This window comes from Drosophila kikkawai, chromosome 3L (assembly GCF_030179895.1).
Source record: "Drosophila kikkawai strain 14028-0561.14 chromosome 3L, DkikHiC1v2, whole genome shotgun sequence".
NCBI lineage: Eukaryota > Metazoa > Arthropoda > Insecta > Diptera > Drosophilidae > Drosophila > Drosophila kikkawai.
The window spans coordinates 12,659,788-12,672,603 of NC_091730.1; the positions used below are offsets into that span (position 1 = coordinate 12,659,788).

Here is a 12,816-nt window from a genome sequence, read left to right on the forward strand (position 1 = left end):
ATTGATAAATGCTGATAGAACACAATTTGTGTGTTGATTGAAATCTAGTGTTTATAGGATATAATAAAGATATGGAAGCCAAAAGAGAGAAGAAAATCAAAACGAGTTATAATCAATGTTTTAAAGATAAGATTATTACAAAGAATTTATCTACAAATTAATTGGTAGAATATACTAATGATATAGTAACTATATTTGCTTATTTCAATTCATTATCAAGATGAATTTTATAATTTCAAAATCATATAAAGAATAATCACAGTTTTCAAGATAACATCATTCTACAGAATTTACTATATAAAAAACAATCAGTGGAATATAAATATAAATATATTATATTTGAAATCTATATCAAGATGAATTTTATAATTCAAATAGTTTCATCATGCTTTATTTTTGTTACATGAAGTGACTAAGCAATGACTAATAACATTGTACATTTTTAAATGTATTAATTTTTGGCTTATTTCAAACTCTCTAGGGAGATCCTGTTTCCTTGAGAATCTAATAGTAATTAATGTAGAACAGATGTCAATTATGACTTTTTATATTCCTAAATATATGTATCATAAAAGAGTCTTGCACATCTATTCCCCTATAACTAGTAGTTCATACTATTCCTTCCGCCATTGGCTTCAATCAACGTTTGTCTAGTATCACTTATCGGTTTTAAAAACAAACAATGGCTGCACATTCAGGGGACTTAGAACACACCATCATCAACGGCTGTTACGACTATCAACATCGTGCTGTCACCGCTGCCATTTTGTCTGACTGGCGATGGACGGGGCGATAAAGCGGCAGGCGACGAGTGACTACTACTATATGATTGACATTGCATAATGGCAATATGGTAAAATATAAGGCAATCTACAAGCTTATGCCCTGCGGGCGTGTTTCTAGGCGAATCGGTCAGCAGCCGGCCGACCGCCCCCTCGACATATTTGCAGTTCATTTAGGAACGCTTACGTTTATCGGCTTCGGGTTATGCAATCCGCTTGAATACACGGACCCACGATTGCAGCCCACACACACACACACACACACGTGCACTTATATATTGGAGGCGCACACATAATTTTGACTTACGCAAAGCAAGTCGTCGGCAGGAACAATTAGAATCGAGTGCCAGAAAGCTTGTTTACCAACTTTTTCCCTCCCCACTAAATGTTTCACAATGCCAACTGCTATTGCCTACGAACACTATCTGTACATGTTTGTATATCCCGTTCCGACACCCTCGCCGGCAGCTATCTATTTTTGTATTTTTTTACGGTTTTTTCTACGGTTTCAGAGCCTAGTCAGAGCTTGGGCAAAGTTTTGCTTAAAATAATCTAAAAGGTGGGGTTTCTCAAGTGCATGAAGGTCGAGTTCAGTTGCAAGTTTGCGAAAGGGAAATTTAAGGGAAGTTTATAAATAAACTAGAGATTATGAAAATTCGTTCAACTTTAAGTATTATGGGAAAATGTTATGAAAACAATTTTTTAAACAATTTAATTTACTGAATTTGAATTGAGGTTTGAAGAATTAAAGTCTTAGTTTCATTTATCTTATTTTAAATATATTTTAAAATTAAGAAAACAGCTTACTTTATATATTTTAAAGTATTATTTTTAATATTCAATTTATTAGGAACACCCATACCTTATCTGATGTAGACTTTAAATGGGATTTCCTTAGAATTCAGTGGACGTTATCTCTTTATGTTTTTAAAGGGAAATTAAAAATTGTAAATTCTTAAAAGAACTGACCTTTGAAATTCCAAATAAATGTAATTTTGTAATAATGTGTAATACAAAACTGTTTCTTTTGAAAATAAAATTTAAAATTTTTATAGAAATTATTTGCTGAGATATTAAAAAATTCTTTTCTGTCAAAGGTTTATTCAAAGGAAAATAAATAACGAATTATAAAATTATTTGCCTTCAATTATACATTTTAGGACCTTAAATGGATAATTTTAAATTTATAAAGACTCAATTTAACCTCCCTTAAAGGAAGTAATCTTAAAAAAAATGTCTTAGTATTGAAAAGTTGTATAATAAATAAAAAAAATAATATTTATTAAACTCTAAATTATCCCCCAAGTATGCCCCAATTCAACCTCCCTTAAAATAAGTTTTAATATCCCAATTAAATACCCTATAATTTCACATTTAACGCACAAAACTTCGCCCCGGATCTTATGTAACCTGGCAGCAAACCGAAATTCTATTCCAAATATATAAAATCCGTATTTCTTGATATACTTTTTGGGTCGCCGTCTCGATCGCAAGTTTTCACGTAAGATCGTATATCTGCGGATGATTGCGGCGTGGCGGCCCCCACACATAACACACACCCTTGATAAATTCATTTTCTTGGCTAACTACCAACTTATAAGATATTTCAGCATTACTTAACAACGAGATTTATGCAAAAAAAAAGAAACACACGTCGCCGATATAAATATGCGTGGCCGTGTGTGTTTGTGTGAGTTTATAACCCACACAGGCCCAGACAGCATAAATTGAATAATGAACCAAAAAAATTTCATTTGCACGCAATTTTTGAACTATTTTATTTATTGCTTTTGTTTCTGGCTTTTCAATTTTTTTGTATTATTTTTTCCTTTGTATTTTGGCACACTTTGATTGCCTTTGGAAATGTAAACAAAAAATTATGTTAGGAAAGGAAAACTATAAAGATCTCGATGCCGGGCGGACGACAAGCGAAAATTGTTTACATAACAAAACCAGAATGCGAAGAGAAGGCAAAGGCAATGACAAAACCGAACCGAACTCGGACTGCGAGTGTATCTGTATCTGTGTGCGTGTGTGCGGCGGTTATGTTATGCCGGCATTGTTTATCTTAAAGATACAACGGACGACGTCAAAAGCAAAACGTGCGCACAATCACAATCAGAGGAAAACAAAAACAACATCCAAACAAGACAAAAACAAAACATACCCATACACTAGCACAAATTGTTTTTGAATGCTCTCACACACACAGATACAAAAAGAACCCGCTAGAAGCAAGAGTTCTAGAAGAGAGCGCCAAACGCCTAAGAGAGCCAAAGCCAAGCCGCTCAAAGAGCGAGTCATTTGCTGGTGTGTGTGAGAGTATCTGTGTGTGTGTGTTGTCGTCAATGATTTTGATTTCGTGTTACTTGGGGCCAGCAGCAGCAGCAGCAGCGTCTATGTGATTCAGTGTTAATTTTCATAATATTATGTAACAGCATGTGCGACACATCGCGCCCGGCCAAGACCATGTTCTAAAGACAACTATTAACGCTAGTTTAACTGTAATTATCCAGGAATATAGTATATAGATTTAGCTTCCAGTGGCACAAAGTTCAATGAACCCGCGCTTTTTCCACACTTCTGTTTTATATAATACCTCCTAGTGCTGCTGCTGCCGCTGCTGCTGGGCGGCAATTAACTTTGTGCTAAGGCGACGAAAGTCACGTCATCGCTTTTTGGGCCTGGCTGCGAGAAGTGCAGTTCATTTCCGAGATACACTCGTGTATCTGACATTCTCCAGTGGTTAAGTAATAGATACAGTTCTTCCTCTTCTTCGCCACCCAGTAATCAGAGAGCGCGAGACATATCAAAAGAGAGAGAGAGTGAGAGGGGCTCTCTCTCCACCAGTGCGTTAGTGTGTGTTTGCGGAATTATAAAACAGAATCAAAAGCTGCCTCTGAGAATCAGTCAGTTTTAATTCATTTTCTTGGCCTGCGCTCGCTTTTATTTCTATTTGTATTTTTTTTTTTAGCGTTACGTAAATCCCGCCGCTGACTATCTTCTTCTTGTTCCGCTTACTTCACATTCTCCCCATATATCCCTCCCTCTCTCTTCTGAGTGCCAGTCTCTCTTCTCCCGGAATCGAAATCGGAATCAAAATCGTACTAATACCATGTTCTCTTTGTTCTCTCCGTTCTTTTTGTTTTTATTTCTTTCAGATGCCTCGCCGCCTCTGTCAAAACTTCTTCTTCAGTTCAACCAAAACCGTGAAAAGCAGAGCACGCCCGAGATTAGTTTCGAAATAATCGAAATAATTGAAATAAATGAAAGAATAAGTGTGCGGGCCGCGCGAGAGTGAAGTGAAGTGATGATAGATAGATATTATATGGTATCTGAAAGATAGAATATATTTCCGAGGCAACGCAGCCGCGCTACGTGTTGCATACGTGACTGCAGGCAGCTCTACCCTCCGATCGAAATCGAAATAAAACCAAACGGGGAATACGCCCGCGCGACAACTATAGAGGAGGAATGCCGCTGTCGCAGGGCTACTGCGTGAAGCCCTCCTCGCTGGGCGCCAAGAAGCGGGTGCTGAAGGTGCTCCGTAAGGAGCAGCACGACCAGGAGCAGCAGCACCGCCACCACCACCGCCAGCCACACAATGTCGGGGTACAGTGCTACCTGGCCGGCGACGACGACAGCCAGAGCTCGCTGCACCTGTCCTACTTGGTGGGCGAGTCCTTCGCCAAGATCGGCAGCCTGCCCAAGGCCTTCGATGTCTACGAACTGATAGCCAGCCGGCAGTGTGATGGCCATGTCCCCCTGGACAAGCTGAACATCCTGGCCAGCGCTTTGACCTCACACATCCGGCAGATGGGAGGCATAGCCACAAGCACAGCCAATCCCGCAACCACCGCGTTGAAAAGTCCCAGAATGGACATGATGCCCTGGTCGCGGTATCATCATCAGGAGAAGCTTAATCAGGGATCAGAGTTCCTGCCCGGAGCAAGGGAATCCCCCAACGAGTCCTTTGGTGCAGCCTCTCCCCTGGATTTGCACTCGCCCACGCGAGAACTAAGAGTTCCCAGTCCTCTGCAGGACCCCGAGGACTATGATCCCTTGCTGTGCCCGCTGTGCAACGACATCCTGCGCTGCCCGGTGACCACCAACTGTGGCCACACCTTCTGCCGGCAGTGCTGCGAAACGATCACGCAGTGCAACATCTGCCAGGTGCGTTTTCCGCGGATGCAGGACTCCTCGCCGCCCTGCGCCCTGACCACCACCACGACCACGGCAAGCGGTCCAGCGGTTCAGGCCAGCTTCTTTGCGGCGCCCACAACAAACCACAATAATGCGAACCTTGGACTGATGAGCTTTCCCGTGGGTTATGGAGTTCAGCTGGCATCTAGTGTCCATAGGTTGGCGGCACCGCCCATGACGGTGACCACCACTACGGTGGCTTCTACCACGGCCACGGCCACCACCACCATGGCTTCGACTTCGGCAGCAGCAGCTCTGGGACTGAGTGGCTATACCTCTGGCCACCATGGTGGTTCGTCTGCCATGAAGTTCATGCCGGATGTTTTGGTGCGCCGATTGGTGGAGAAATGGTGGGGCCCGGACCTGCAGGCCAAGAAAATCAGCGAGAAGGCCAGCAGCTGTATGCACCTCAACCTGCTCGACGATGCCCTCAAGTTTTGCAATGCAAGCTTGGAGAAAGGTGAGTGATTTTTTGAGAATATTTCAAGGGGTTTTCTTAGAAGAAGGGGAAAATGTGTGAAAAATAAGGATATATTTTTAGGAAAAGCGAAAGGCCTGTACTGCTATTAATGCCAAAATTAATTAATTCAATATTTTTTTTAGGAATTACTCTTTCCTTGTTAGGTTTTCTTTAAAATGATGTGATCTAGATATTACTCGAGTTTTTAAACCACTTTAAAATGTGTCTAAAAGTATGCAATATTTTTTTGTAGTACCTAATTCCGTGTAGGTTTTTTTGTTATTTTATAATCCTGCCCAAAACAATTGTTGAAAATTTTAAAATTAAATAAACGATAAAGATAAAAAATACAATATTGTAGCATACTTTTCGACAGTTTCTTAAGAGGTTTTAAAAGCTCTAGTGATTAATGTAGCACCCCATTGAGTCAAGAAATCTGTCAGTCGCATTAGTTAGGAGTTTAAACCTCTCTCTTTCTCTGTTTTTGTGAAAGTGCCACGGCGGCAATCCTTTTCGATTCGACTGCATTGGGGAATTGAAAAATCAATACAGGGCTGGGCCAGCGAAATAGCTCGATTGACTCTTATTTGCTGACGTCAGGCGAAAGGCCTTTGCTAAGGCGCAACAAGTCCTGCTCTACGCCCACCATCAACCCGAGCGAACCCATGCGGCGTATGCGTATTTACGCTATTACTGCTTCTTCCGTGAGGCCACTCCATCGAATGTCAACTTGTTACTCTAATTGTGTGTGCTCAATGGCAAATGGCATTGGCACAGGCACCAGCGCCAGTCACAGGCAGGCCAAGGACCCAATTATCAAATATTTATAGAGCAAATTCAAAGTAAATAAACCTTGACACAGGGCCAGAGATACAAAGAGGGAGAGCAGCAAATTGTATCTGATAGATACGTGAAAAGTGGCACGCGCTGTCTGGCCAACTCTTTCCACACTCGGCTAGTGAAACATATATTTTCTGTGAAATCTCTTTTTTTTTTTAAATGAATTATTGAGGCGCTGAGTCAGTCACTTGAGCTCAAGAGGATTTTCCCCTTCACTTAGAGAACACACACACACGGCACACAAAAAATATTGAAACAAAGAAAAGCCACCAAGAAAGGCTAATTAATCATTTTAACATTTCCCAGAGACCATGTTGTTCTTGCTAGCTTTTTTTTGTGGATTTTTTTCTCTGCTAAGAACCAAAAAAATCACAGCGATTTACGCACTTAGAAATCCATCAAACAAAATGCTTCGACGAGCAGCAGGAAAAAATTAACAAAAGACAGAAGGCATCAGACGGAAAACACTTGACTCTAAGAGGTTTTTTTTCTTAGTTTTCTGTGGATAAGGATGAGGGGCTGGCAGGGCGAGACTATTTAAGCAAAACAATAATGATGGACAGAATTAGGTGGAAGCAGGGAATGTGGAAAGCCAAAAAACTAAAATTAACCAGATCGTAGATCGAAAAAAGATTGCTGGCTGGCAATTAATAGACAATTTTTGAATGACTTTTGGAGGTTTAACAAACTATTTGTAGATTACGAAAAATGTGTGTGCCCACATAAATATCATAGAAATGTATTTCTGATTCACAGATTTGGTTTATATTTAGAATTTGATTTTTTTAAAGGCAATTTCGGATATTATATAAATATTATTTTGCTTTTATTTATGAGTTTCTTACATTTTTTAAGGCCATAAATATATTTCATGTTATTTATGTTTAATAGGAAAATAACCCAGGCTTATGTAACTATAATATAAACAAGTTACTGATTGATTTAAAGCTATATATTGTCTATTGTTTGGTTCTCCTAATTATGACCTCATTTCCCTTAGTATTTAAGCTGATAAATTCAGAGCAGAGAATATCGATAGAAGCCCATTTGTGATCATAGTATTTGTTTTATCAGCATTTCCATTTAATTGACTCTGTCAGTGTGTGTAGTGTGTGGTCACCATAATTGCACTTATTTCGCTTTGTGTTTACCAATCAATATTTGTTTCTGTTTTGGTGATTTTCCGCCTTTATATTTCGCTGTTTACCCATAGAACACACTCGGCATATATATACTTTTCTACCCGTGAGATACAGATACAGATATTCCCTCTCGGGTGAATCAAAGTGTTTTCTCTCTCCGCATTCGCTTTCACCAGAGGGTATATAATGCATCAAAGTGTCGGCATTTCTTGGGGTATTAACTTGCCTGTGCGTAGGTGGGGATTTTTCACCTGAGTTGCGTGACACACACAGACGGACAGAGAACCACCCACCCGGTGTTACTTTCATAATTGTCATTATCAAGGTGTACTTTGGGAGTGTGATTAGCCAAATTGTGTGTGCTGACGCATCCATCCATCGTACGACTTTGTTTACCCCGAAAAAAAAAGCAAATTAATTGAGAGTGCTTACGAGGGGGATTGAAATAGCAGCAACGTTCCAGCTGACACGTAAACAAAATATAACATTCTAGTCCATAGTCTATTTATAAGAACTAAATTTATTTGTTCTTTTTCATTTTCCCTTTGTCTCTCTCTCTCTCTCTCTCTCTCTCTCTCTCTCTTCTATAGCCACAATCAGTTATTGACTTTTGCTGATAAAAACCCAAAAATCACACAGCAAAAACAAAAAACTTTAAGTAAACACTTTTGATAAATAAACGCCAAGTCATGACCATAAAATATTTATATAGAAATGCAAATTGTGTGGAAGAAGAAAAAAGGCAAGCAAATCCAAACCAATTAAGTGAACAAATAAAACATTTTAGCTGGGATTCCTCGAAGGCAGTCAGAGCACATCACACATACGCAGTGTGGTGCAGACAAAGCCAAGTGCCCACTTGACAATGAAGATGTCAGAGTGATAGCCCCAGCTCCAGCTCCAGCTCTCTAGTAATCCGCACACACACTCAACAGCTTTTCGCCTCCCGAAGCAATTTAATGTCCTCTGAGGACCTCTGAAATGAGCTTTAGTCATGAGCCAGACATGCACAATTTAATTTGAATATATATACACTACTTTATGTATATATAAAGTATGTGCAAACACGAGCCTGTTAATGTAGTCGTTGACCTCATCAGGCATTTCATTCTTTTTCTGCCAAGTACACAGAAAATAATTAACAACAAAAAAAATGATACCGACTAAGTGGAAAGAGTTGTTAAATGAGCCGCAAGGACTTGGCCTGAATACATATTTGGTTAAGAGGGACGGCGTTTCATTAGAAATATTGCATTGGAAATGCCTTCATGTCATGCAAGGCTTTTCTTTTTATTTTATTTTTTTCCTTTTAATGCGATATAGTATAACGGCAAACATGTATATACATATGCATTAAATGTATATGGAGGTTCGTATAATTATATGGCGTGTATTCGAGGCTGGTCAGTCGACTGCATTTAATGTTCCCTTTTCGAGTCGAGGTCCGCTGCTTGAATGAAAGAATTTTAGCACGAAGCGTGCAATTAATTTGGTTTTATTTCGCTTGCCACGTGGCATTTCCACCACCGCTTTTTCCACATTAACTTTTATGGCTTTTTTTTTTTGTTGCAAATCATTATTTTAGCAGCAAACGTTGACTTCTTTTTAGAAGGAAATTATTTCAATTTATGCGGTTAATTAAATTGTAATTTTCTTTGTAATTAGCCAAAGGTGCCAACTTAAAGCGTTGACTTTTAGGGATTTTCCCTGGCTGAGAAAATGTTTGCGAAATGTTTGCTTAAGCAGGGTGCTTAATTAGGTTGTGATTTGTTGGTGTTTTTTTTTAGACAGAAATGATGATGACTGGGGGTTTAAAAAGGTATTATGTGAAGTTTTTTAGGGAATTTGGAGTTTATAAAAAATAGTTTCATGATGATTTTACTTAATTAAGGGGTATAAAATGTTAACAAAATATTTTTAAAATTTAATTCAAAGTCTTTTTAATTTATCCACCTATAAGAACTTCAATTAAAAATAGTTTCATGATGATTTCACTTAAGTAAAGAATATAAAATGATAAATATATTTTTTAAATTTAATTAAAAGTTGTTTCTATCTATTTTCTTGAGGATTTTACTTAATTAATGAATAAAAAATGCTTAAATATATTTTTAAATTTAATCGAAAGTATCTTCTATCGATTCTACCTCTAATAACTTAAATTAAATATGCTAAAATATATTTTAAAAATCAAATTAAAAATCTCTTCTATCTTTGTTACCTTTTATTTCAATTACTCAACACCCTTGACGCATTTTTATATAAAACAAATCTGTAGACCTAGACTTTTATATGTTTTTGCTTGGCTGATGATAAGGAATAATTGCACTTTCTCACGGGACCCTGACGTTGGCGATTTCCCTGAACTGCAGCGAGCTTTTCTTTGTTTGAGACTATCAGACGACTGCACCCAAATAAGCACACCTAGACGGACATGTCCGACACGATATGGCGAGGTTTGAGTTTGTCCAGGGGAAGAGAGGGTAGGGTCTGGAAGTGAATAATATATCCATTCATGTGATTAAGACGTGACGCTTATCGCAAGCCGCCTGCTCGTCCAATACACCTGATAAAGCCATACACTTGGTCCCATTAATACTATATATACGAGGGAATATTTATATATATATATATATGTACGATTTGTGGTTATTGTTGGGAGAGAGCCTTGATCTTGTTAGCTCGAGGTTGAGTACTTGCCGCCCGCCTTCATTGTCGTCATTTCTCTATTTTTAAAAAGGCAAAACCAAAACGAAACCAAAACCTCTCCGCTTTCCCTCAGGCTTTTTGCAATCATTCAAAGTGACTGCACTCATTAACATTTGTTTCTGCCCATTGCTAAATGTTCTTTTGATTTCTGACTTTGTTTTTTTCCTGCGGCAGCCAACATTTTTTAATTAGCCAAACAAGAACTGGAAGCAGTGCTTCTATTTTTTTCGTTTTTGCTCAAAGTGCAGGCAGCTAAAATTTATTGCGCATTTTGAGGTCGTTGAGTTCTTTACGTGAAAGTGAACAAAGAACCCACAATGAAAGCGGGAGAGGAAAGTGGGACGAAAGCAGGAGAGAGTTTAACGACCACAAAACCCAACTGGCCTTGAAAAAAGCCAGTTGCCAATGCTGTCACAGATACAGATTCAGATACAGATACATTTGTACACTGCCAAAAAGACACATTAAGATGGATGATGATTTTTAATCTCTTCCTTGTTTAGTATAGAATTTGTTTATGTATAAACTTGGCTATGCTAATATGTGGCAGTATGTCAAATTTATTTGAGGTATTTTTCACACCTTGCCTTACAGAATTTCGAACCTTAGTTCCCTTTTGCACTGATGTACTAAATAGAGTAACCATATTCGTGTTCTTTTTGTTCATCAAGGCCTCTGATAAGGTGAAATTCTTAACGATTTAACATCAATTCAATTTGTAATAAAATTAAGTTTCGATTTTAGTAAAAGAAAACTATTTTTAAGATAGAAATGCTTTTTAGATGTTGCTTTCTTATATATAAAATAATTCTACATACAATGTTTTCAAAGTAATTTAAGTAAAGAATTCACAAAAGTATTTCTTTTTTTCCCCCGTGTAAAACTCAGACGAAATAGATTGTGTTAATTTTTGCACTTGTCTGTCTACTTTCTTTTTGAGATATTATTTTGTGTGTTTTGCAATTTGATTTATTTCTTTCTGCGTGTGTTTGCTACTTTCTGAAACCACCACCCCCTCCCTATCCCCTATTGTTGTGTCCCTCTAGACGCCATGCGTTGCATAGCCGGCATTCCCCGTGTTCACGTATCTGATAGATACTTTTTGGCATGCACGCCGCTACATATTCCCCCCACCCTCGCCGAAAGTCTGGTGCACATTTCTGAAATGCCATCGCACATTTCACTAGATAGCTAAACACAAAAAAAAAACAAAGCGAACAAAAAGAAAACAGCAAATAAATAGAGGGAAAAAAAGTAGCCAGCATTTTACAAGACTTTCAAATGAGAATTCTAACCCGAAAGGAATTGTTTGTGTTTTCAAATATTCATTCGCTTTGGGCCAGCAAATGTTCGGGCCGGGCCAATGCAAACTTTTCCCATTTGAAGTCAAGTTTTTGGTATTTACTTCTGGAATTCAGTTCGGCAGCGCCTGTGGCAGTGGGTGGCTGGTGTTGTTTGCCTTGTGGGTTTAACGGGCCAAGTCTTTGAAGTCGAAGACGTTGAACAAGTTTTTTATGTGTAGGCGACGGGTTAACCAAGTGGAAATGTGTGTGTACACAAGTTTAGAATATCTTGGTTAAAGTATATTGGTCAAGAGTGCACTATTTTCCAAGATTTATAGTAGTTAGGAGACCTTAGTCTTAACTAACTCTAAAAGTTTAAAACTTTCTAATTATGCGTGTTTATGTGAGGGTTAAGTTAACTTAATTTTGCTTTATTTAACAGAAATTTTCATAGAAACCATCACAAAAACTACAATAAAAAAGAGGAGAGCTTGTATTTATATTAATGACAAAGAAGTTAAATACTGCTACTCTTGTAACAAATATACATATTTACAAGTAACTTTTTAATTACACAATTCCCCATACATTACATAATAAAAGACCGTAAAAAATTAAGTCAGCAAATGTTGCCTGTTATGAAAGCATTTCCCTTTAAACGAACGGGACACCTTGTGGCCAGCAATAAAAAAAAAAAATTCCCTTTACATTGAAATAATTGTATTGAATAACTTAATCAATTATTCAGTGTTTCATAATAATGCCACTCAGTGTGTGAGCGCAACAATGCAATGAACATTTAAGTGAACTGCAAACGTAAGCAAAGGGTCTGTTGGATATTCCCCCCTGGATTTCCCTTTGATTTTCCCCACTTTTGCACCCACAAATTCTGTCAAGCCAAGCGGAATGATGTAATAATCAAGCTTGAATTCCAAGAAAACAAATACAAAAGATAAAATTGAGACATATTCCTAATTGAGATATGCGCCCTCTCACTCGGCTTGGCATATGCAAAAAAAAAAAAACACACAACAAAAATTACGGCTCCTGTACGTTATTTTCTTGTTGTAATTGCATAATGAGGACAACTGCATTTGCAATTGCAACAGAGACTGCAATCGTGAGTCATAAAAAAAAAGCAACAAAACAAATGAAAACAAACTGTTTTTGTCAGATTGTCTATTAAGTAATATTCTATTGTAAACTGTGAATTACGGATCGCAGAAATTCACTTTCAACATTTGCGAGCAGCAGCAGCAGCAGCAGCAACAAATCAACTGGGAGATTACTCAATTGACTGCAAGCAGCAATAGCTACTACGGCTAAAGCTATGGCAAAATCAAAAGTAAGTCGCCCGCTCACTTATACAAGCCATGACTCTCGCTCGCCCCCTCTCT

General features: G+C 38.2%; 1 protein-coding gene and 1 long non-coding RNA gene across 3 annotated transcripts in view; one reads left to right on the forward strand and one right to left on the reverse strand.

Moving 5' to 3' along the window:
• LOC121502290 (uncharacterized) overlaps positions 1–12,816 on the reverse strand; it is an 81,582-nt gene that overhangs the window by 42,619 nt on the left and 26,147 nt on the right. The window lies entirely within an intron of this gene.
• The window catches only part of LOC108070559 (LON peptidase N-terminal domain and RING finger protein 2), a 31,408-nt gene that overhangs the window by 3,316 nt on the left and 15,276 nt on the right, over positions 1–12,816 (forward strand). The window contains exon 2 of the mRNA XM_017161084.3: positions 3,944–5,445. Within this exon, the coding sequence (XP_017016573.1) occupies positions 4,257–5,445 (1,189 nt within the window). The 5' untranslated portion in view covers positions 3,944–4,256. The remainder of the gene's footprint in view (positions 1–3,943; positions 5,446–12,816) is intronic.